General features: G+C 32.6%; 2 protein-coding genes across 3 annotated transcripts; both read right to left on the bottom strand.

Annotated features, from left to right (window-relative positions):
• Positions 1 to 226: 226 nt before the first annotated feature.
• On the bottom strand, positions 227 to 27,222 carry LOC136276031 (uncharacterized). 2 transcript variants are annotated; one of them, XM_066086717.1, is made up of 8 exons: positions 26,663 to 27,222; positions 26,197 to 26,264; positions 6,017 to 6,067; positions 4,395 to 5,188; positions 4,218 to 4,303; positions 3,048 to 3,233; positions 1,637 to 1,742; positions 227 to 1,417 (listed from the first exon to the last, which is right to left on the bottom strand). In XM_066086717.1, the coding sequence occupies exons 3-8, from the start codon at positions 6,046 to 6,048 to the stop codon at positions 1,209 to 1,211; spliced, it is 1,413 nt and encodes a 470-aa protein (XP_065942789.1). In that variant the 5' UTR covers positions 6,049 to 6,067; positions 26,197 to 26,264; positions 26,663 to 27,222; the 3' UTR covers positions 227 to 1,208. The 2 variants fall into 2 exon arrangements, with proteins under 2 accessions (XP_065942789.1, XP_065942790.1); XM_066086718.1 differs by having other exon boundaries at positions 26,197 to 27,222.
• Positions 9,172 to 24,473, bottom strand: LOC136276032 (uncharacterized). Its single transcript, XM_066086721.1, has 6 exons — positions 24,327 to 24,473; positions 23,958 to 24,206; positions 22,929 to 23,108; positions 16,036 to 16,187; positions 14,752 to 14,957; positions 9,172 to 9,962 (listed from the first exon to the last, which is right to left on the bottom strand). Exons 2-6 carry the CDS (start codon positions 24,188 to 24,190, stop codon positions 9,564 to 9,566), a joined length of 1,170 nt encoding a protein of 389 aa, XP_065942793.1. The 5' UTR covers positions 24,191 to 24,206; positions 24,327 to 24,473; the 3' UTR covers positions 9,172 to 9,563.
• Positions 27,223 to 27,566: the final 344 nt, after the last annotated feature.

The raw sequence follows: 27,566 nt of genomic DNA, 5'->3' as shown, positions 1-27,566 counted from the left end.
TTTGATTTTTAACACTTTCACTTTCATTTTGAAACCATGGATACAAAGTTAGCAGATATTGTTGCAGCATACGATGCCGATCTTCGATTACATGATGAAAAATAACATGCTCTTTTGTATTTGATGAAAGTAAGGGATGAGTTGTAAGTTAATTTACCAGTAGGTTTTGAAATACAGTTTTCATCTTCTCTTACCGCAGGCTTAGGAACAAATAAATCTTTCCTAGTTGTGATTGTAATTTCTTCGATAAACATCAATCATAAAGACCAATAAGAGCAGTTAAAAAGACATGGTATTTTAGCATGTAGGCTGAACATTTGCTCCAAAGTGGAGAGACAACAAATAAAATGGCTCCATTTGATCTCGACACAAACCTTGACCTCAAACAAGTAACCTATTGTCAATTTCTGTGGTGTTGTCTCGAACCGAAGCTCAACTCAGCCAAAAATTACTTAATTATAATAGATAGCGTGATGCATAAGAAGTATATAAGTCAAATATGCTAAAAATTGTGCAATTTGAATTAAAAAATTAGATTTTCAAAAATGTAATTAAGTAAATATTAACAAAAGCCTCACAAGACCGATACTTTAACCATGATCTATAATTATATAAAACCAAATCAATTGATTTACACAAATTAACAAAATATTTAATCGTTATCTTCTGACGTAGTGTCTAACTATATGTAATCAATGAAAACTAAAACTATTCGCCGCCCTAAAACACAATTTGATATACTTATACCATCATATTTTTTTCTTTAACATAAAATACTAAAGTTTATATAGTACATATAACATTGTTTTCAATGTTATAAGTTCTGAAAATAAAGAGTATTATTTACATTACATTTTTATAAAACGTACTTCTTGTTTTTCATAGGGTTAGGCTTTTTGAACATTTAAAAAAAATTATTCTAGAAATCATCTTACAGTACCAGTCTATTAAAAAATCAATTATACTGTTTATTTTGACAAACTCGAGCTATTGTAAGCATCCAAAACTAAAGGTGTATGTTTGACATACCGAGTTGTTTTGTGTATATCATAGAAAAGTTACGTTGAAATTGTTGGTAACACAAAGAGGCCCTGATCCCTGTAGAGCATGACCGATATTAGAAAAAAAACTCCATTTTCCTTTCTTCCTTCATCTACTTGCATCTGGAAATATTTCAGTTTATGCTATGACAGTTTTAAAATGACAAGTTATTCCACCAAGGTTTCGTTCAAGAACATTCTAAGATAGTCGGTTTGGTAGGGAGAGAACTCTTTATCAATGGTCAGAACACGGTTTTGTCTCTGTAGCTGCCTCAGTGTTGCATGCTGTTTGATGTTACCAAGATTTCTATTATACAGCGTAGTCAAGTCTCGAGAGCCTTCATGCTGACAATAAACTACTATTACGTGTGTCCTTCCTGCGAAAATGTAAGTAAAATATAACATCAATGAGATGTATTTTTAAGGATTTTTTAATGGGTTTTTTTCAATATTACTTTATTTTTGTCGTTTCTTATAAAACCTTTAAGAAAAAACTTTCATTAGAAATATGAGTTTTGCACTTCTGAAAGATCTATTGTATTTCATAAATAAAATATATGATCATAAGTTTGTAAGATTATTGGTTCTTCGTTTACCTCTCTTTACTTGCCCTTCTACGAAATTGGAACGTGTATTCGAAATGTCCACATCGGTTTCCAAAATTATATTCCTTTCATTCTTATCCACAAAAACAAGACAGACCTATAAAAACCAAATGTAATGAAATTAAGACTGAAATAACAACCTTATTATTTTTCTCTTATTACAAATCTAAACTAGAGGTACTGTGAGCAAGCTCACAATTGATACCCCCCGCTAAGAAAAAAATCATAACGCGTGTATTTTTGCTATTATAGAAAATATTGGATGAATCTATTTCACTGTCCATTTTCTATAAATAACAACTGCTTTATTTTTGAAAACTGTTAATTTTTAGCTTCTAATATTTCCATTAATACAAGACATGACACAGACAGAATTAAGCTTTTTTGAAACAATGACCTTGAACTTTCTCAATTGACCTTGGGTCAAGGTCATGACACACCCTTTAATCATAAGCAATCTTTGTGTGAAGTAAGAACTTCCAATGTTTCCCCATAAGAAAGATATGGACCGGACACAAATTTTGCATTTTTTCTGCCAGTGACCTTGACCTTGCCCGGATGACCTTGGGTCAAGGTCATGACACACCCTAAGGTCATAAGCAATCTTTGTGGGAAGTAAGAACTTCCAATGTTTCCCCATAAGAAAGATATGGACCGGACACGAATTTTGCACTTTTTCTGCCAGTGACCTTGACATTGCCCAAATGACCATGGGTCAAGGTCATGACACACCCTTAGGTCATAAGCAATCTTTGTGTGAAGTAAGAACTTCCAATGTTTCCCCATTAGAATGATATGGACCGGACACGAATTTTGCACTTTTTCTGCCAGTGACCTTGACCTTGCCTGAATGACCTTGGGTCAAGGTCATGACACACCCTTAGGTCATAAGCAATCTTTGTGTGAAGTAAGAACTTCCAATGTTTCCCCATAAGAAGGATATGGACCGGACACGAATTTTGCACTTTTTCTGCCAGTGACCTTGACCTTGCCCAAATGACCTTGGGTCAAGGTCATGACACACCTTTAGGTCATAAGCAATCTTTGTGTGAAGTAAGAACTTCCAATGTTGCCCCATAAGAAGGATATGGACCGGACACGAATTTTGCACTTTTTCTGCCAGTGACCTTGACCTTGCCCAAATGACCTTGGGTCAAGGTCATGACACACCCTTAGGTCATAAGCAATCTTTGTGTGAAGTAAGAACTTCCAATGTTTCTCCATAAGAAAGATATAGACCGGACACGATTGCACAGACAGACGGACAGACAGACAGACAGACAGACAGACGGATAGACGGACGGACGGACAAGGTGATTCCTATATACCCCCCCAAACTTTGTTTGCGGGGGGTATAAAAATGTAACCACATGTAACTAATACATATTAGATAGAAACTAACCTCTGAATTAAGTTCAATACTTGATATATTGTTCAATCCACCAACGTAGGTAGGGTGGATTTGAAAGGCTGATGCCACAGTCCGAGCAATAGTTAGATGAAGCTCTCTATTCTCCTCAGTAAAACTAACAACAGCCACCGAATTTTCCATATTCATTTCAGGTGTTTCAGACTTCAGTTCTTGTTGCTTAAAAATGAAAAAAAAAATTTACATTTGCAAAGATGTTTCAATGATTACTGAACGCGCTTATCGCTTGCTTTATTGTAAACGATTATTTTAATAATTCTTTAGGGTTTGCCTTTTTCAAACGTTAAAATAAGTAATAAAAAGCAATGATAAAAAGTTCACCGGGATATGAACCTAGTTTGTACGTGATTAAATCTTTCGTGCTTCACAGGATTTGATCATGTGACAAACCAAGTTCATATCCCGGTGAACATTTTGATTGGCTATTAACCTATTTATTTCTTCACTATATCGGCTGATAAATTGTGATGCAAGATATAGTCTGTCCCAAGTTATTGTTTTCATCAGTTTTGATGATTCTTAATAAAAATACACATAGCTGTGAAAGAAATACAGTTGATATCCAAAATATCTTCATTGACACATTATCATTTTTCACTCATAAAAGTTCACATGAATGAAAAAAGATTTCTTAAGGAGATTTAAAATGGGAAATGTTAACATCTCACCATTCGGAACAACAAGGAATACTTTGCACAATTTTCAACGTTATCGTCCGAGCTATTTCATGGCTGATGCAATGCATAATCCCCGTCGACTTTCTATTTTAGGTTGTGTATTGAAACCTTAACAGTTTAAGCGGTAGAGGAAACGTTTAAAAACAGATAATTTGGATATTTAAGCACAAAGGTATTTATGATTATCGACATATAAAGCGAAAACAGGTGGAAGCAAAAACTCGGGACAGAGTATAGTTGCAGAGAGGAAAATGTGGTTTTCAGCAAATTGTGTTTCCTACGGACAATTCTTATTCAGATAGTATATATAATAAATGTTAGCATTAATTAAAAGCAACCCGTTTTGTTGCAAAAAAATTATTTACGGACAATGAAAATTAAGGTTACAATATGTCTAAATTCTGTCTTATTAAACCTATCACCATTGACAATTTCTGTTACATGTGTATCCGAACAATATACTTACCCGATTTGTAGATTTGCTAGATCTTTTCCAACAGCAAAAGAATACTAATATCACTTGTATTGCACACACAGTCCAAATCATAAAACCTACAGACAAAAAAGGATATGTTAGACTCATCAATATTAATTTCGACATTTTTAGAAAAAAGAATTGGATTCAACATAAAACTGTTCTCACCGTATTCTGAAATGTGATTTTTTATTTCATAGTTGATGTTAGATCTTGAATTTCTCACTTCGTTTACTATGTATTTTTGCAGCATGGTTACGTTTTCTTGCACGTCTCTTTTTAGCTCCTGAAGAAGACCATTTAATTCTTTCCTGGTCTGATCATTAAAGTCTCTCAAGCTATCAATGATTCCTTTTATATTTGTAATATCTCCTCTTATGTCTGTCTTTGTTGCGTTGATCAGTTCATCTGATTCAAATTTAGACTTATTCATGAAGCTGGTCAACTTGTTTTGAGCTTGTAACATTTTCTGTGCGAACAAATTTTGAGTGTTGACGTTTTCTTTCATATGTGACTCCAGCTGATGTACAAGTTTATGGTACTCATGTTTAGACTTATTGCTATTGTTTATCATTTCACTTTGTACTTTTTCTATCTCCATTAATAATATTATCTGTAACTTGTCAATGTTTTTCTGAACTGTTTCACTTTGTTTGATTGATTCATATTTAGTCTGATCTATATAATTCTTTAATTCAGACGCAATATGTGTCAATTCCTTTTTCAGATGTTGTCGAGAAGTTTTTACATTTGCATGCATTTTCATCTCAAAATGTGCCATAAAGTCATGAAGACATTGTCTGTTTAACTCGTCAATTTTCACATAACACATCTTGTCAGACTTTCTAGTTCCATTTTCCATCTTGTTGTCGCCGGGATAACACACGTCTAACTGATTGGATTCTAATCCACCTTTAATTACCTCCACATGAATAGTGAGTACTAGTGCCGTAAAAATGACACTGAAAGAAAAGTAAAAGCTACACAGTATATCATTCCATGCACTACCAAAAGTGCTTTATCACAATCTAAGTCTAATAATTATCGTAATTAAAAGCATTATAATAAAGGATACGAGCTATTTGCAAGTATGATTTCAATAAGCAGAGTTTAATCACATGTTGAAAAAAAGATATTGTTGGTTAAACACTGATATTGCTTGAATTGAATTCTCACGAGAAAAACTGTAGACAATTCATCTTTATTTTAGGGTTATTTTTTACACATAGTAACACTTTATATGTTTACTTGTTGCCTATTTTTCTCCCTTTAAGTTCGAAATCGAAAAACAGGGTTTGTGTCTAAATAATTGTTTTCTCAAAAACTGCTGCACCAGAAATGCCAATATTTACATCAAGCTTGTATATATAGTGAAGATTCTAAATTATTATAATTCTGAGCCCTGGAATAATACTGGGGTCAAAAGAGGGATACACAGTTAAGCATAGAAATAATTATATTGGGAAAATGTTTAACAATCTTCTTCTCGAGAACTACAATGCTATAATTTGTGAGATTACTATGCAAGCCTCCCGATATAGTGTAGATTCTAAATTATTAAAAACGTGACTGGATTAACACTGGGGCTTCAAGAGGAGTTCAAAGACTAATTTAGAAACATTCAGGGAAAAGGTTTAGAAATCTTCTTTTCAAGAATTACAATGCTACAAATTCTCAGATTACAATGCAAGCATATGCTACGAAATAGAATGATATTGTTGTTCAGGTGAGCGATGTGGTCCATGGCCTTCCTGGGGTTTTTTTAATTCATATTTTCTTCCATTTCATACCTTTGACTCATTCTGGTAATTTCCTTAAGCATTCCAAATTTTAATCAAAATCTGAAAATAAAGCATAACAAAGTTAAATAATGCCTAAATTTTATCACATTTGGAATGACAATTACGGAATTGATCTACAGTAAGGAGTTTTATTAAAATACTCATGAAATTAATCATTTGAACAATTTTTTAAATGCACAAAATAATGGCCTAATATTTTGTAAAAGTTCCATCTATAACCTCAAGAAAAAATAAATCAATCATACTCATCGTTTACTCAAATTGGGGAAAAAATCGAGGCAGAACAAATTTAAATAATTTCGAAACCGCCATTTAAATGGTTTTTATTTAATCTTTGTACTACTAGTTTTAGCCTTATATTATCATTGTGTAACTCGTGTTTCTTGAATAGAAAAGACCTGAAATTTGGACTCGGTCATCACAAGTGTCAAGGCTTCATGCACATCAAAATGTCAAGGTCAAATATGATGACGTTATTTAGGATTTTTTAACCCCTGTCAAATATTTTTTTAATATTCGTAACAAAGCTAAAAATTTCACTATTTTGATTTAAGTTAAAAATGGGATCATGACAATCACACTTAAATTTTGTTTAAATTTCGAATTGTACAATTTCTTTATAGAGATCTTTGAGTGTTGCAAATGTTCGTCTTTAAAGATCATTCAAGGGCGCTATTCTTACACTATACTACATCAGAATCTACTGCAAGTAACCATTATTTTAGAATACATTTCAGTGTCTAAGTAAACGGAAGGTCTCTATGAATACCAGCACAAATATTTGTCATATCTTCAAATGTAACTTATTGGCATTTATACTAATAAATTAAGACATTTTGCCAATAAACTCAAGCATGCCTGCACAAAGGTAGCTGCTTACACTTCTAGTATTTCAACACGAAGCACATGATGTCTGAAAGCTATAATTGAATTTTACCTTACCCGAAATACCAAAAATGAGAGTGAGGTGGTGGATCCAAGTCAGTGAAAATTTGCATCAAAATATATGATTACAATAAAATGAAATTGAATGGTTTTGCAAAAGTGAACATATTTACTGGGATCTTACTTAGAGTATACATTGAAGTTAAGATTTGAAAAATGTTGAATAAATAAAATAAGCCAATTCGTTTCTTGAATGCACGATTTTAGTTTTGATGGATAGAACGCTTGCGAAGCACGACCTCTGCTGAGATAATGGAATAGAACTTTCCAGAACGGGGTTACCGAGAACGTGGGTTGACTAATTAACGTCATAGCGAATACTCAGTATTACAGTATAGGACGATTCATCAAGCATTATTGGCAGACATATGTACCTTAGATTGGACATCTTTGGTTAATACAAAGAAGTTAATAAATATGGAACGGTATGCGATTTTCATTTTGATGGAAAGAACTTTCTAGAACACAGTGACTAGGAACGCGGGTCGAATTATTAACGTCATGGCGGAAAGTGTAGGGCGAGTTTACCATTGGATAGATACTTTGGATCTGACAACTTTGGTTTAAAATATAGAAATAAATATTCATAGGCTAGTTGTTTTTTTTTAAATTTCATATGTTAAAGAACGACAGGCTGGTAGAGTAGTAAACCTTAGTAAATCATGAACAGTCCATATGAACAATTGATTATGCATAAAACAGGGAAGTTGAATTGGGGGAGTGGCCCTCTCCCCAGTTGTTGTTTTTTTTCTTAAAAACAGTTTTTTTTAGATCTGAAATTTTGTTTAAGGACAGTGGTAAAAATAATAGTGAAAGTTGACTTAAAGAACAAAATTAAGATACACGGCGCACTAAATACCCACTCACGTATTTGAAATTTAAAAAAATCATTTCCCATTTAGCTGCGATACTCCTCTTAATATTAAGTCATGCAGTTGTGTTTTTATTTTTTTTTTAAGGAATAGGCTGAGAAAGAATTAAGAAAAACTTGGGACAAAGTATGTACAAAATTAAACACAAAAAAAACAGGGTTCCTCATTTTAAGCATTGTATCATACAATGTGTAAAGTGATAGTTCCTGCGCTTGCGTGGGAAATCATCTTGTGGCATATTATAAAAATGATTATAATATTGTTATGCGTCACACTGAAAGGAAGTTGAAATGGTAGATTTGAGGCGATGTGGGAAAAAAATGTGAGCTCAGATTTCTTTAAAATCTCAAACATTTACTGGTTTGATTTCAACAAACAGAATATTAAATTTTCAGAAAAATTCAATATTAGGAAAATTTTGGCTTATCTGTTTATTACTACCTTCAAATCACTTTCTCCTACAATTCAAACTGGATACTTCTTGCTGTCGAAATTTTTCCGACAAAAAAATTCAACTTATAATCAATATTACAAATCAAATAATCTATTTAAGGCACAAATTAATTTTATCAAATTTTGCAAGAAGTTTATCTTTTAGGTGGAATAACATCATCACAAAATGGCTGACCGCTGATCGAAACGACATTTCGTTTTATTAAAAGGATTTTATGGACTAAAACATATAGCTTACTCCATAGCCGAGTGGATAAAGTGTCGGACTTGTGATCTGTACATCCCGAGTTCGAATACCGCAGGGGCTTTTGTTATTGCTTTCTGGAATAATTACACGTACTTTAGATATTCATTTTTATCCCCAAACTGCAAAATTTTCGCTTATTTACAGTTTATTTATCATTATATCTTTCATTATCAAAACATTTCCTGTTAATCTGAGTGACTTTTTCCAGATGTGTTATTCCACCTTAATCTAAAATTTGACATCACTGACACCCACGTTATATTATATCAAAATGATACGGAATACAAATCTAGGCAAACTGGAATCTTTAAGAATTCTTGATATTTAAAGTTTTTTGTTGCAAATCAGTTTGTTACTATTGTAGAAGTTGTCTATTTTAAGTGCAAAATGGTCACACAAAAATTAATCCAGCTTTGTGCAATTTTTTTTTTGTAATCCCTCCATTTAGTGGGACAATTGTGCTCAATTAAAAATAATATTTGAAGAAATAAGTTTCCTCAATTAAAAATACCGTACAAACAACAAATCATAAGAAATTATTGATACAACGTACAGCATTTAGGAGTAGGATACCTTAAAAATTCTTTTAGCACCTTTTAATGATTTTGAATAAAGAATTAAAAACATCAATTTTATTATTTATTGAAGTAATACTTTGAAAAGGTTTTATCAAATCTGCAACACGTGGAAAATTCACAAATTAATACACAATGATGTCGTTATAATAATTATGTTGAGTCGACATACTTAGCGCTAACCCAATTATCGTAAATTGTAGTAACTATGAATAGTGTTTACAACTACACTCAAATACAATATTCTTCTTACAACATTAAAATAAAAATAAAACATGCATTAAGTACCATTCTGATAACATACAAACACAAGCCATAAACCCTTAAAGATTTCTCAGTATTATGTGACAGTCGACAAAAAGCAGTTTGTGCATTACATACGTTTCAAATCAAGAGGATAAAAAATTCTAAATTAAAGATATCTAAATCAAAAGCCCTATAACTTATAAGTTTCTGAGAAATGTTTTAATTCTCTGATTTAAAATTTCTTCGCGATCTGGACGAAACCGCAGATAAAGATCCATACATAGATCCACCACATTGTAAACAACAAAAACCCCCAAAATAAAGAAGACCACTGCTGTTTTATCTATAATTTTCCCATCCGAGTTCAGTCGACAAATCATTTCAATTTCTTGGAAATCATGATCAGCCTTATTTACTGTCTTATCGCATTGATTTTGAATGTATGACGAAGGAGGCATCATCCATAAGACAATGAAGACGACGACAATGTACAACAGGAATTCCACAATGGTTCTCAATTTGAAATTCAATTGTCCACGCAGCTGATCTACCATGTCCAGTTTACTTTGATATGCTTCTCGGGCAGGATCAATGACCTATAATCAAAATATCTTTATAGTTAAAAACATTTGTTTTGCATGTATGCGATTTCTACATGTTTAATCAAATATCCTAGTCACGTAGCTTATAATAGCTAAATCTCGCAAAGGTTTGTCATCTGTTTCCCCTCAAAATTTCACCAGTAAAGCATGTCTTTGATCAAATAAAGTAAATCAGGCCGCTAACAAAACCAACCAGCGAGATATTGGCTTAAAGGGGCATGGTCACGATTTTGGTCTAAATTTTTGTCTCGATTCTGTTGTATACAATGCTTCAGTAAGGCATTTTTAATAGGCAACCAAAATTTGAGTGTCATTTGTTGAGTTATAAGCGAGTTACAGAGCTTACAATTCTTTGCTATGTAAACAAAGCGTTTGTTTACATTTTGAATGTTGAAGTGAAAATTCCAGTTTTAGTCCTCAAGTAAATGTGTTAATCGTTAGGAACTGTTTTTTATGCTAAAAATGAATAAGAAGATAGACACATCAGCTTGAAAAAGATTTTTTTGCTGGTATACTGAACCTATGTAAACAAAAACAGGGCACGAGCCTTGTTTACATGACGAAGAATTGTGAGCCCTGTATCTTTCTTAAAACTCATCGACTGGCACCCAAATTTCATTTAATCAATAGAAATGCATTCCTAAAGCATTATAAATAATAAAAGCAGAAAAATGAAATTTGACCAAAATCGTGACCATGCCCCTTTAAGTGATCTCTCAAACTTAAAATTAAAAAATACATGTATGTATAGCAATTTCAGCTTAATTCATGAGGCTTTCTTTTAGGTGTTAAACTTATGCAAATGCAAATGGTGGTAAGTCATATGGGTTATAAGAGTACATAGTTCGTGAATTTTCCTCTGAATATCAATTGTATTTTAGATTAAATATCATATACTAGACTTTGACCCGTGCGTGCACGGGTTGGCATTGCATATCGGACATTTACGAAAAAGATACATCGACACGCCGTATAGTTGACGTTTACATAACAAAGCAATGCTATCAATTTCACTACACTTTTTTTTAGTTAGAATAGATCTAATAAATCTAACTGTGTCTTAGGAATAAATAACAGGAATAAATGATAATAACAGTCAAATTAATCATAATAAAACATTCTGAGACTGACTGTAAATACCTTTCATCTAAAAATTTAATCCATATAATGTTAAAATTCAACACTTTTTCAACAACTTACACGTATTTTCTTTGCTACAGAGACAATACATGGAACGCATTCTTTTGTAAAACCGGGTCCGTAGGACATAAATATATATATTTATCATTTTAACGATAAAACATTCTATATATTACATATTCACTCTCTTAAGAAATATATTGTGAATTTTATGCATGAGATCAAATATTTTTTTGGCCATCATGAAGACAAAAGTAAGTACTAAGTAGATTTATATATTTGTGATTTTATAATTAAATCATAAATATATATGAACAGAATATATAGCAATTAAATTTCCAATGAAAATTTACACGTATTTGTATTATTACGGGCCGCCGGAAGGCGGTCCGTTATTTGATAAACATTTAAATATGGATACTGCGTTTCTGTGGGATAGTTCTTTTTTAATAGAATTAAGGTAATGATCCATACGTCACAAAACAACGTCTGACGTAATTCACGCGTTATTACGTCTTTTCCGTGCCCGATCTAATCGAGACCTAACGCTAAAAGGTGTACATGTGTTTCAAAACAAAAAAATCAAGCTGACCTAGAAATTAATTCAAATCAAATCTATAAAAAATCCTGAAAACTGCAATCAATTAGCCTATTACTCAGCGAAATGAGAAATTGACTGGGTTGTGTCGATTGAGTACTCGTTTTGAAAATACATACCGCTTACTTTTGTCCTGCATAAACATCAAATTGAATTCATTACAAGGTTGAACGTAATCCAATTCTTTGAACGTTAATCCCTGAAGATGCATAAACATCCTGACCGAGATCTATATTCCAGTGCATAAGGGAGATAAAACACAAGGGGAAATAATTTGACTTATTTCATCTATATTCTATATTCGCTTAGCAACGAGCATAGATATATTTTCCTACAAAAAATGTTTTTAGAATGAAAATCATACGCTTAAGAAAAGTTATTTCATTTTAAGAACAGTCTTTAAAACCAGTAAAAAAAAGTTGAATAGAGGTTTTGTCTTACAGGCATATATCAGGTAGTTAGCATTATCCAAGCGTGGGACTGCAATTTCTAAATACCGATCTCGATCCATAATACTTACCGATATCCAAAGATACAATCTTTTGCGGACTAGATAATACAGATTGATCAACAGTTTGTTTAAATCATGTTTTCTATTTAACAATAATCTAAACATTTTTTTTAGAGTGATGAAATAATAAACCTATGCACAATTTAATTTTTACGGATCTTTTTTCAAAATATATATTTTAATGATTTTTACCCAAAATACGCCCATTGTGATCCTGAAAAGGCCGATCCCTTGGGTAATTTTATTTCCAATTGATTAAGGGCGTTAATGTGTAAATAATATCAAAATTTTAGAGAATTCTGTACGTAAATAAAATTATAAGAGCTTAAATTCTCTTTGAAAATTTATTTCATTTTATCTCATTTGTATGCAGATTTATCTATTTTTGATAAATAAGCAAGTGTAACATAAAATTCTTTGTTTTGAAATAATAATTCCTTTATTTTACATAGGATATAAGTCAAAAAATTACTTTGTGAAATTCTAATTTCAGGCTTAGGCTTATATTCTTTATGTATGAAAAAGTGCCATTTTCCGCAATCGGTTCTATTTTTAGCAACGACCCTAGCTTTTATAATACCGATGGACCACCCAACAGGATAAAATTTGATGAGAACATATCCTCAGATACATGTTTGAAAAATATGAAAAAATTCTGTACGCATTTTATTTATCTAGTGGGGTATGGACCATTACCTTAATATTATGCTTCTTTTTATGAATTAAAAATGATGTAGAAATATGTTTTATGCCTTTTAAAAATATCACATACTTTTGTTTTACTCGTAAATGAAAAATAGGTCATACTTAGTAAACTGTCGTGCTTGGCGCGTTTTTATCGAGACTATAATATATTCGGAAAATTTCGGAGTTCTTCATTCTTTTCAAAACAATGCATCGGGATAGGTATGCGGGACAAACTAAACTAAAATGATATTTTTGAATTTCTATATGCCGTGTCAAATAAAATGACTTTGTATGTGTATTTATTACATCTCCATGTAAAATGTGGTAGAAAATAACATGAAATGACATACATATCAATTATTTACGCAAAAATATGACATAAATGAAATTTTGAATTGACTGGAAAATTTGAACTAATCCATTTTAATTTTATCAGGTGGTCCCTTGAAATCATATAAACTAATGCATTAAGTTTTAATTCAATGCAATGCAACAACAAAAAACCAAAATGGTTTAAAATACAAGAGAAAAATGATGAGTTGAACTTTGCATTAGAGTAATGTACAAATCAATGTGTTCTCCATTACTTCATACTATGGCAATGGTCATACAATTACCGTTAGAAATGCTTACAGTAACGAACTCTATTCTTTATGATAATAGTAAAATGTTAAACTTCAAAACAAGTTGCTGAAAGTATATTAGAATTTACCATAAAAATTAGTACAACCAACTTTTATTTTCTTCTTTGTGGTGTGTTTTATGTAATTAAACAACCAATGATTCATACAACAATTATTTTTTTTTGCGGCCCATTTGACGCTTGCGTCAATATGATTTCTTGTCGTTTCTTAGTTTATTAATGCAAATATGATATTGTGAAAACATAAACTAAAGATCCCGTTAGCGTGAATGTATTGCGCATGCGCTAGATTGTAAAATCCAAAATATTCAGATGATTTCCGGGATGTTTTGAGAAAATTTCACTGATTATTAATTAGCGAAGGTTAATTGAGAAAAAATAAAAACAAATTGGTAATCTTCAAGTACCAATGATGTTTAAAATATATGAAACAAAAGGCAGTACTCTTCCGATTTATCGGTATTAAAGCCCACAAATTCGAGTCTATTATTTAAATATAGAAGTATAGATAAATTGTATCTGATGTGTTTTGTTTTCTTTAAGAGAGAGAGAGAGAGAGAGAGAGGGGGCCAATGTTTCTAAATATCATAAAATAGTTGAAGTTTAATTTATGAATTTGTCATGAATCGAAATCTTGTTAACAATGTCTTCCATTTAACGGGAATAGTCACGATTTTGGTCAAAAAATATTTTTCCGATTTTAATGTTTGCAATGCTTTATTAAGGCATTTTTAATAGGCAACTAAAATTTGAGTGTCATTCGTTGAGTTATATTAATTGAATTACGGAGCTTACAATTCTTTGCTTGGTAAATATACAAGATGGACAATTCAGCTTGAAAAAGATTTTTTGCTGTTAAATTGAACCTATGTAAACAAAAACAGGGCACAACCTTTTTTAAATGACAAAGAATTGTAAGCCCTGTATCTTGCTTATAACTCTATGATTGACTCTCAAATTTCATTTGATCACTAGAAATTAATGCATTCATTAATCATTGTACCCAACAAAGGCAGAAAAAAATAGAATTTGTACAAAATTTTGACCATGTCCCTTTAATATCAAAATAAAAATGCCCTTCACCACTATGTGTTTTAATGTTTCAAACACATCAAAGAAGATGGGAATAATGTGCAAACATTTAGGTAAAGAATATTATATTACATGTACATGTACATAGATTGAAAATGATAAACTGTCTTACTTGTCTTAAGAAATGCATCACTGGAACTTCTACGTTTGGATTGCGTCCATTTTCCCTTGAGATTTCATCACAATAACTTGCACATAACAGGTACCGCATGGCGGTTAGACCTAGGCTGGTTTTGAATTTCTTCTCGAACTCTGGAAAATCCGTGTCTTTTTCGTCTATTTTGTCAGCATGTGTTAGTACTCCAAACACTGGGATGTCTGAAATATTTAACAATGACAATGATGATAGTAAACAAGTTAGAGTGCTACTTTAGCACTTTACATCAGTAAATTTTATTATTTTGTCTCGTGAATTTTTAATCGCAACGACTTTTTTCGCAGTTTATTTACACGTAGTTAACTAGTTTATAGAGAATAATTTTTGGCAATCAATGCAATGACAATAATCATGAATCATAATTATATTGCTCTCCAATTCGAATCGGGCAATATTTCACCCCTCATGGGCCAATATAATCAATGTTGCCCTAAACCCCAGTCAATATTTGTATAATATTAGATATTATCATGTCAGCTTAATTTATAATCAGGTACAAGAAACATTTGAGGATTGATATTCGAGACAGTGAGGTTTGAGACTTAATCTCCTATCAGTTTCTCAAACATGAAGAGAAATAGGTTTACGATTTTTAACTACTAGTATCATATATCTGTATAAAAAAAACACTTAAATGAAATCTGAACCAATGTAAATCCATGTTTATAAATAAGAGCGATACTGTTTGATCAGAGGCAGAGGGTTTGACACAACTTTGATCGTCCTACAATATACCGGTATCCCTTCATGTAGTTTCAAATGAAATAAAGAATTAATCAATTTACTTGTAACATGTAAAACACATCTCTGCGAATTCCTTTAAAGCGGCATGATTGCGATTTTGGTCAAAAATCATTTTAATGTTAAGTTTACAATGCTTCACTAGGCAACTAAAATTTGAGTGTCGATCATTCGTTGGGTTTGGAACTGTTTGTTTATGCCTAAAATAAATAGGAAGAAAGACAATCAAAAATTCCGCTTGAAAAAGATTTTTTGCTGTTGAATTGAACCTATGTAAACAAAATCAGGGCACAGCCTTGTTTAAATATTGTGAGTCATGTATTTTGCTTATAACTCTACAATTGACTCTCAAATTAATTCATTTGATCATTAGAAATTCATTTATAAAGCACTGTAAATAACAAAAATAGAACTTGCCCAAAATCATGACGATGCCCCTTTAACACACACACACACACACACACACATATATATAAAGATAAAATGAACTGTCCTTACCTCTTCTTCCATCCATTGCTTGTGATCTAACTGCCTTGATGAGCTCAGTCGGGCATTCTTTTGATTTTGCAGAAGCAACGAAAATAATTCTGTCAACTTTTAAGTTGTTCTCGTCATTGTACATGAGCTGTTGCAACTCGTCCAGTATATTTCTAGAATGATATAGACTTTAAATCGGATATGAATGCATTTTATGTCTTGATTTCAGATAGGAATATCTTGACATTGATTGTTTTGTGTCTACAAGTAAACTATAGAGAAAATAAAAACATAGGTAATCACAGATTACAAAGCTCACCGAGACGAGGCATTACCATTATGAGGCATCACCTTTATGAGACCACTCTTTTCATATTATATATGAAAATCATAGTTAATGATCTTGGATATTCATGGATACTGTTTTGATACAATTCGTATATCAAATGTTAAAAATAGTATGATAATCATATGTTCATTTCATACAGTATTGTAGGAAACAATGTTTATCAATACAATCATATAATTTAGTTCTGGTTGTAACATGCTTTCTGATTGGCTAAAAAATTATTCTATATCGTATAAAGAATATTGCCTACGTCATAGTAAGACTAACATCAAAAAAGTATCAATACGCCTGACGTTACATTTGAGTTTTGTACAATTTTACGTTTATGTTTAAATGATTACTATAACATATAGTATAACATATGATATTATATTGATTAACATAGTATGATATATGATACATAATATGATCGTTTGTTATACTTTCATGTTAAATACTGAAATCTGATTGGATAAGACGCAGTTAATAATATTTACTATTACCCTCAGCGTTAGCAACGCACTTGGCAACGGGTAACATTAAAAAATGTTACATGCGCGAAAATTATGCGCGTACGGTTCGCTGTAGAATTCACGTTATTCCTATATAAAAGCAGTAAAATTTTCTTAAAAATTTTTAAAAAGACATTCAGTATAACAAAATAAATAGTGCCTGTTTGGGAGGATAACAGTTGAAATTGACACCCCTCGAAAACCATTGTCAACCTCCGCTTCGCGTCGGTTGACAATGGTTTTCTCGGGGTGTCAATTTCAACTGTTACCCTCCCAAACAGGCACTATTTATATAGTATCAAACTATATAATTTGATACAACACTGTATCATATCATGAAATACAATGTCATGTTATACATTAATATATTATATAATGCAATACCATATTATACAATATCGTATCAAATGATACAATATCATATATAACAATATCATCTGATACAGAGAGAATATCTATATTGTGTGATTTTATATTTGCTTATCCATCGAGTTGAAATGGTGTATATATTCGCGAGGCTTGCAGAGCAATTTGATATATATTTAAGGAATGAATTCAATATTCATTTGTTTTATACGATATAAAATGGTTTGGAGCAGTTTACGCTTTATAAACCGCAAAGCGGTTAATAAAAAGCGTAAACTGTTTCAAACCATTTTATATCGTATAAAACTAATAAATATTGAATTCATTGCTTATAATTTAAATTTTTTTACTCTTCATTGTAGATAAAAACGGTCATTTGACCTTTAAAATGACGTAAAATTGTACAAAATTCAAACATAACGTCAGACGTATTGATACGGTTTTGACGTTAGTCTTACTATGACGTAGGCAACATTCTTTATACGATATAAAATAACTCTTTAGCCAATCAGAAAGCGCGTTACAACCAGAATTAAATTATTAAAAAATAAAATTGAAATAAAAGATACCACCGAGTCTGCGTCATCTGTTTCATATTTAGATATTTTACTGGAAATGGACATTGATGGTAACCTAACATCAAAACTTTATGATAAACGCGATGAATTCAATTTTTCTATAGTCAACTGTCCTTACTTATGTAGCAATATAACTTCATCACCTGCATATGGTGTTTTTGTCTCTCAATTGATTCGATACGCAAGGGCATGTTCTTCGTATGAACAGTTTCTAAGGCGAGGCAAGCTACTGACAAACAAGTTGATAAACAGGACTATCAACAGTCTTGTTTGAAGTCATCTTTTCGTACTAAGTTCTATGGACGACACAACGACCTTGTCAGCAAATACAATCTTCCACTGGGTCGCATTCTGACTGACATTTTCCATACTAATTGTTAGACGATAATTAATCACCTAATTACCTACTGACTTTTCCGAAAGGGGGGGGGGGTCCCCGATTACGACAAAGAGCACACGGCGGGTGTGACTGGTCAGCAGAAGATGCTCACTCCTCTTAGGCACCTGATCCTACCTCTCTCTATTTGGAGGTCTGCGTTGCTCTGCTTTGAATTTGTATTTCGTTTTATGGATTTTTGAGATGGTTCACGGTTTGTTATTGTCATTTTTTCAAAAAGCTTTTGAGACAGTCCCTTATATGCCCGAAATTGATATTTTCCCAAAGATTAAAAAGGATGATACAACGTTATGTTATGCGGTTATTGTGACCTTGCGCAATACAATTTAGTACGTAATTTCAGAAACAAATCTAACTGCTAAAATGCAAAATATCACTGAAATAATTTTTAAGCTCCAAAGAATTTTTCTTCGAGCTTAATCACTTGATTAAATGGAAATACTGATCAGAAGACTCGAATAATTAAGTTTGTTGACTCGAACGAGGAACAGTACTGTTGTTGATGTTTTATACAACAAACACTACTGAAGCCTAATGATTCGAAATTAAAAATACTGAATGTGGGCATTATCCTGTTATTAGCATCGCGATGCTGATAATTTTTGACGTTATTTTACGTAACGTCAGAAGCGTTGAAATTGTCATAAATTATTCTTCATACCTTTTTAAAATATCAGGATGATGCAACTGTTTAAAATATTACAAAACATAATATCACTTACGTGCATTCCATAACTTCATCGGAAATACACTATATATACATACTTTGGCGAGAATGTTTCGTCTCTCTATATATACTGCTGTTTTTGACATCACGATGCTAATAACAGGAGTATATATAGAGAAGCGATGTTCAGATACCATTATATTTACATTTTCCAGTGTCTTTGCCTGTGATAACACTACGTATCGATTTTGTACTATATAACCCATAATACAAATGACGCCAAATCGAGGCGCCAGCGGAGTTTGCTTATTAATAATTAAATATACAAGTTTAGCTTTTTAAAAAAGCTTACCGTCTTTAAGCAATTTCTAAACAGCAATAAGATATCAAAAACAATTTAATTATTTTTATATAAATGTCGCCCTCTTCTCCATGCAATAGCGTGCCGAACTTTTAAAAAAAATATGTGCCTTTAAGCGTGCGTGCTTAAAATTGAAAATTATTTACAGTATGTTATTTATTTGAAATCGACTGTAGCAGGTAAAAAGAGATCTGAGGAATGGTTGTATCACAGTAGTAAAATCAAAGTTAATACAACTGCATTCAGTATCATTCAGTTTTACTGATATTAGTTTCACCGTTTCTAATATACAAACCTGTTTACTGATATTAGCCATACCTTATGAAATTCCATTGGTATTTGTGTAATCAAAACAAAAAGAAAAGAACAAATTATTTCAAGAGATGTTACAGAATATTGATTTTAACTAGTTAACAGAAAAATGAATGCCTGAATTTCACTTAGAGCCATTTTTATTGTTCTTTCGTTTTCTCACTTTTTAAGATTTGAAATCTACGAAAATTGTTAAGTCGTACGTAAAAACGATCATCAGAAAATTATCTCCCTTGTGCCGAACAGTATATCAACCAATGAAATAATTGTAAATTTTCACATCATGTATTTTCTACCAATCACAAAGGAGAGGAAGTGCACAGCCCGGAGACTGTAAATTATTTCAACTCTTTATACCGTCTTCCAAGGAAGACGGTAATAATCGTACGATGGCTTAAAATTATATAAATATAAGTAATAAGGAATCATTCTTTGAATATTATGAGATGATAATTTCGGTCGGGGTGTGATCAAATCTATCATAAAGCCCTTCGGGCTTTATTGGATTTGATCACACCCCGACCGAAATTATCACCTCATAATACTCAAACAATGATTCCTTATTCCTTATATAAAAACTCCATGAAGAGAAGTATTCCCGGGAAAGAGGGTTTCTTTGGAGGGTCCATCAGAAAAAAACTGGGGCTTCGTTTTTTTGGTTTTTTTGGGGGGGGGATGTCACTGTTAGTATATCACTATATCAGTATGTCAATATTAGTGTTCAGTTCATCCGAGTAAGGCTGGAAATTACTAGCATCGTGATGCTAACAACAGGAGTATATATAGAGAGACCGTCTATATATTCACTCTTAAATGGCTGGAAATTATTAGCATCACATTCTGCATTCTGAGAGCATTGCATAGGCAATACACGTCCCCTACCGGTTTGTAGAAATTTGTGAAAACATTTCACTGTTATGCAGAATATCATTTCTTACCGTCTTCTGTACACCGAATCTACAGACCAACCCGATAACGAACCCGATTGTAATAATACAAAAAACCCCGTCGATTAAATTTACAACACAATGCTTGACACTAATTAACAGAACTTATTTGTTTGTTAGAAACAATAAAAGGAATGGTCCAAGTAATGCACGATATTATTAATGACAACATACTTTCCTTGTTTATTTGAAATACACCGAACCCGATAACGAACCCGAACATTAAAGCTGCTTGGTCCGATTTTATATCAAATTTTATGCACGCTTTTAAACGATGGCTATGCTTAGTATATGTATAATACTAGTAATAGACATTGCAGTAGTTTTACCCGTCAATTATGCCAAATGTCAATGAAGAAAAATACGTACAAAATTTGCTAACAAAACAAACGACATATAAAAGGTTCCGCGTTATTTCGCCTCATGTTAAATTTCAACCCTGACGACGAGACGGGTATGGTTGTATTACGACTTTGACATCGCTTTAAATAAAGGTCGAAATGATCAGACAAATTACAAAAAAACATGTGTACGTTTTGTTCGCTAATATTTCCAAAGTCTGCTTTCTTTACAATCGATGCATAGCATGCGGGTTGAATAACCCCAACCATTCGGGGGACGAAACCAAGCGGTTTCATTTTCTAAACATTCCCGTGATGCATTTTGGTTTGTTTTTTCGTTTGCCCAAAGAGAAATTATTTTTATTTACTTTGAATATTTCTAACTTTGAAAGGAGACTGATTCTGCTGGTGTAAATAGGAGAAAGTCCATAACTTTCTAAGATAAATGATTTGTATGGAACAAATTTTGATACTGTAATTACAAAAAAATCGGACCAAGCAGCTTTAAAAAATTGGAATATAAAAAATTAATTTTCTCGAAAATATGTCAACCAGACGCTACAAAAGTGTAAACTTGATCTGTAAGTTGACATTTTGAAGCTGTTCAGCAAATTTCATATTATTCCTCAAACGCATAAAGAAAAAAAGTGTGGAAAACTGAAGTGGGACAGACGGACGGACGAACAGACGGACTGACGGACGCAGAGGAAAGTCCCCTCCGGTGGAAACCGGTAGGGGACTAATAATGGAGATCAGGCCATGTATCTGAAGCGGCCCATACCATTCACATATATTATAGCTAGATCAACTATGCATTTATTTGTTTCCATGCACCATGACTATATATTATTTATTTGATTTCACAATGTTATCTTGATCTTGTTTGTAGGGAGAGGACAAAAAAGGCCATGCCTATTTCATTTTGAAATAAAATATTGTTTAAACTATCAAAATCAACTATGCAAGTTTGAAATAGTACCATTCCTATTAAAAATGTGACCTATTCCAAAAAACTATACCTCATCCAGCATCCAAAACCTATGGCTCAGATTCAGCATTCAAGCCTATCAGGTGCATCAGTATCATAAGACGCATCAACCATGCAAGTTTGGTCAAGTTAGGACATGCAAGTAATAACTAAGAGAAAATCATCAGAGGGCACCTGCTAAAAAAACTTTAACCTTTTCCAGCATCCTAAACCTTTGATTCAGCATCAAAGTCTTTCAAGTCCATAAGTAGGTCCAGATGCATCATCCATGCAAGTTTTGTAAAGATTAAGTACAAGTAAAAACTTACATACAGGGCCTGCAAAAAATAACCTTAACCAGGTCCGGACGCCGAGGGTACTGTAGTTTCCTTATTTTACGCGAGTACTTAATTCCGCGATTGAACGGTTTTCCAACAAACCGCGAGAACATAAAATCGCAATTGCCGAAATTTTATCATAGTTTCATGTAGTTTACATATATCCGAAAATTAAAAGCGAGATTTTAAAATTCGCGAGACGGGCTTCTCGCGATTTTACGCGGAAATTAATTCCTCGCGTTTAATTAGGAATTTACAGTATAGCATAAGCTCCCCCCGACTTTATCTTAGTGAGCTATAAACATATATGTGATAGAGAACTTAGTTCACTCAGTTTTCTTCTGTAACGCTAGAATATCAGATGAGTACAGTTTTTCACTGATAAATCTATGTTTCCTTTTATTGTCTTAGTATACATGTAACAGTAATACATTGCAATTTGTAATTTAGATGATATATCAGTCTGAATTCATATCTTGAAATTTACTTCAATACAATCAAAACCTCTAAGCCCTCAATTTTAAATGTCCGATATATCTCTGTTTTATTTCATAACATGGTCATCTTTCCTCTCTTATATATACAGAATACATCTATTTATAGCATTTGAAAACTTTTACAATTATAGCTTTCAATTAAAAAAATACTAATTTTATTTGGCATGTTTTCTTTATAATCTTCATATATTTTTATATCCTAATTAAAATGATTATTTCTTTTAATTTCATCTTAGAAAATGGAAGAAAGTAAAATGTGATATTGGGGTTGATTTTTCTTTAGTTTTTTGTGTCTATACCTACCTTTGGTTCTGGTTTTCCGTACTCAATTTGGTTCCGTCTTTGAGACATCCATTGAAAATCAAGTCCAGTGTCTTTTTGACTACGTCGTCCCCAGCGTTCTGAAACCCCATCATATCCACTAAAGTCGGATATTTGTACTTCAGACATTTATCTTCAGTTACGTATTTCTCTTTGGGGTATCTGTATAATTGATGGTGTCATTTCACAGCTTCAAAATTACAGCAAGCTCAGAATATCATCTTATAGAAAACGTCAATTTTTATTAAAACCTGGTTTCACAAAGTCTTTCAATATTAAACAATGAATGCTACGACCATTGCAAAAATAATTCACACTCTGTCCCAAGATATCTTGGATTCACATTTTGCTTAATTGCTTGATATTCATAAATACCTCAGGGTTCAAATCATGTTCATTCAAAAGTATGAAAAATTTCAAAGATTTCTCAGTCGAAACGCCCCTGTTAGCTTATCAGGTTCCAATACAGGACTAAAAAATGTGATGTCTAAGGGGATTTTGTATTGCAGCAAGCCCGTATGATAACGTTGAGAAAATGCGCGTTGTATTCCGAATGGGGAAAAGGTGTAAACATTCCCCATTATAAATCTCCGTAAGGAATCTGTTTTCATTCCTGTGAATTTTTCCGAGTGAAAGACGAAAATGTGTCAATGAAATTATATTGAAATTATCCCTTTCAACTATTTCAATTGCACTTCTTTCACAGGTATGTGTACTTTTATTAAAAATCGTCCAAATGTGCTGCATAAATACCGTATCTTAGGACAGACTATATTAATATTTTTGGCAATAATCCCATTTCTTTCAAATTCAGTATTGTTAAAATACGTACTATTACATGTTCTCCTGCCCCCCCCCCCCCCCAAACCCCAACCCTTGATATGCTACGTGCCTGTACATGACTTTGATTAGATTACTTAATATAACTTATTTTACAAGTCTAATTTTAATTATAGATTGGTTTTTCAAATCCAAACTATTCAAGATAATTATTGTAAATGGAGAGGTTACCTGGTCAGTCGACGGGTCACGTGCTCCCCTTTCTCTTCAAAGTTCCCAACATGCGCGTGTTCACTATATTCACCACTGAACACCGCCATGACCGTATTTAAAAACGACGACTTTCCGCAGCCATGCTGACCAATAACAGCTATTGTAAGGGTCTTATTCTGTCGCTTTTGGACTGTGTCCTGGAGTAGTTCTATTTCAAATTCTAAATCTGATTCCGAGTATTCCGTATTCATTTTGTCCACGTAGCACCTCGCATAACAAGAATATTATAGACTATAGCTCTTATTATAATGCAAGATTAAATGACAGTTAAATTAATTACACTTAAAAAGCATTTAAAAATAGTATAAAATAAATTGATTTACTTACACTAATAGAAACGTTACTGGTATGGTTAACTTCTCACCGTTAAGTCCTGTATGCAGCGGGGTTTTTTTACTATGTTTTTTTTCCGACGTTAATTACTTTCAGGAAACCAGCGCACTTTCGGTTTGTTTCCTCGGAAACAAGGGGTGGGGGGGGGGGGGTGTATGTCAATAACATAAAATTAAATAGGAAACCAAATAATCTGAAATGCTGTTAATCATACTTTAAGATTCTACAATCAATATTTCAACAACAAAAATATCAAAATAGCATCCAGAATATACTCACAGTCACACGATGACAACCAGTAATTGTTGAAGCTTTCGGATAATGCTAAAACGCAGCACGAAAAACGGAATGGATTCGAGTGGAAAAGCAGAATGTTTAACAAGCTTTACAAGATTAACATATCTCTATATAGAAATAAATTTCAATGAAATGATTAATATGTATTTATCAAAGGTTCAAATAACAATCTATTGGTATTTGAACGTTATTGGTCACCTTTTAAGGTGACATTTCAAAATTTGTTGCACGGGTTTTAAGTAACTGACCGATGTAAGCGCTGAAAGTCACACACACACACACACACACACACACACACACACACACACACACACACACACACACACACACACACATATCCATTCGAAGGCTCTTTTCAGTGCCGGTATGTATATTGGAATATTATAATAAAAGTATTGTTTTATTTTGTAGAAATGAAGATAAAGAAGAAAAATTGAATGTCCCTAGATTGCACTTCAGAGCGCTTCATTTCCTAACATAGGTATTTGTGTTTTATTTTATAAATTTATTATATTCGTTTGAGTGGAACGAATAAGAACACATAAGAACTTTATGAGTGTCAAAACAGTATTTGATTTTGTTAGACTCATAATTCTTTGCAAAGGCATAATTAATGCATATTTATATATCAATAATATAGGTAGGGATCTTTTCAGGTAAGCATTTTCCGGATGACCCCCCAATTCTGATATTTCAATGACATTCACGCTGATTTTCATTATAATTGTGAATTTTCAATCGCAGAAAGACAGCCTCAAAGTATACATTAGGTAGGCTTCCTTGACAACCCCTCCTCTTTTTCTTAAACTTATAATTTACATTTTTTTTGCCTTGTTTTTCGGGGGGGGGGGGGTCTTTTTTTAAAAAAAAATTTTTTTGGGGGGGGGAAGAGTGTCTGCTTTTATGATAACAGTACAAATCATTTGTTACGTACATATAGTCCAATACATTTTATTAACGACGCAAATGACGTACTGTTGATTTTGCAATTTAATTGATTTAACCTTTAATCGTAAAATGAACATTATATATACATGTATAGTATAAGTAATAAGGAATCATTCTTTGAATATTATGAGGGGGTCGCTATGGTCGAAGCGTGATCAAACTTAAAATAAAACCTCTCAGTCTCTCTCTCTCTCTCTCTCTCTCTCTCTCTCTCTCTCTCTCTCTCTCTCTCTCTCTTCAATTCAGGGGGCCACAATGAGCATTGCCCATTGATTTCCACATTTTGATTTTTTCTATCGACTGCTTCAATTTTGTATCATAAAGTGATTGTCAAGTAAAAGTCATGTGTACTATGGGTAGTTAAGGTGGTATGGGGCACCTGTCGATATTGATGTAGATAAAGGTATATTATAAACAAACCAGCGCAAAATTTTCAAGTTTTGAAAATATATGACCCCAAAAAATGGAAAAATAAAAGTTATAAAAGGTCCTTTGTGCTATATGTGACGATTATGGGAGAAAAAATTACATAAAAATATTCTTTATTTTATTGTTTATTTCGGTAGGAAGTACAAGTACGTAACAATAAGATGATGTCCCATACAACCTTAAAATTTACCTAAGACATTCTTTTTCTTCCCCTTTCCAGTCCGCATTTTCACAACAGCCGTATAGTGTTCCTGTTGGCTACAACACATTTTTTTAAATCTACTTTCGTTTTATTTTCGGAGTATTCAAGAAATCTATTTATTCTTCACTAGATCAATTATGATAACAATTGGATAAGGTCTAGTGAAGAGAATTTTGCAATAAACGAGTGTCAATTTAAAGCCCATGAAAAAACTCAAGTTATAGGAAACATATACAGTTGGATGCAAATAAAAAGAGAGAAACAAATAAGTGATTGTGCTTTAGTAGTCTTTAAGAATGTTTATCTTATGTTAATCTGATTAAATTGCATTAACAAGCGTTCTATATAATACTAACTTTTTTCCGACATAAATCGTTTCTCAAAAATACAGATACACCGGCATCATCTTTTTATGCGAAATTATTATTATTAAGAAATTAAAGAAAATACCAACCATTTATGGAATCGAACCTAAACGAAAATGTTAGTCTAGGTCTGTATTGGACGAATCTGCGCAACCACTCGACCAAACTGAATTGACACGTTGAAAAGTAGGGAAATTTTACACACCATTCTTAAATTTCGAAGGTATTCATATTCTTTCCAAAAGGTAAGATTTTTTTTTATAAAATATGACTTTTTGAAACAAAAATCGTTTTCAAGAAATTGTCTGACTTATCTTGGTTGTTTCAAAGATTTTAGCAACAATTTCTCTGCAACATCCGGCTTTACGGAAAATAGCATAGGAACTGCAACGCCTTCTTTTGTTTAGCAATTTCGTCCACGGTGCTTGCACGGGTTTTAAATGCATCATCTGGACACTTAATAACAGCAGTTATCTCTAATTCCATTTGGAAAGCCTGTGTGGATTTTCAAAGCTTCGAAGTGCGCTTCGTTAAGATGGTATCTTCTTGACTGGTTGAAATCACAAGGGCCAAGACCGATTGAACATTTATTTCATTGTAACCATAAATAAAGATTAGTTATGGTTACATTGAAATAAATGTAAAAAAGGGCTTGGCCCCTGTGGTTGTAATACATGTATATCACTGTATATCACAGCCCTGCATAAAGCCACATGACAAGACAATCATTACGTCGACTAGTTTCAACAGGCATGTAGCATCGTTTTCGAGAGGTAATGGGTGGGTGGGTGGGGGTGCGCTCATCCATTTCCGGTATCTGTGGGTGAAAGTGTGTGTGTGTGTGTGTGTGTGTGTTGGGGGGGGGGGGTTAACGAAGAACCTAAAAATTATATTACAATGTTTATTTTATTCATTTGAACATGTATGATTTGCTCTTAAGAATTTTTTTGGAGTGGGGAGGAGGGGGGGGGGGCTCCTTCAAAATTTGATTTT

This window comes from Magallana gigas, chromosome 6 (assembly GCF_963853765.1).
Source record: "Magallana gigas chromosome 6, xbMagGiga1.1, whole genome shotgun sequence".
NCBI classification, from domain to species: Eukaryota; Metazoa; Mollusca; class Bivalvia; order Ostreida; family Ostreidae; genus Magallana; species Magallana gigas.
The sequence above is the reverse complement of the archived record's forward strand: the minus strand, read 5'-3'. Positions and strand labels throughout refer to the sequence as shown.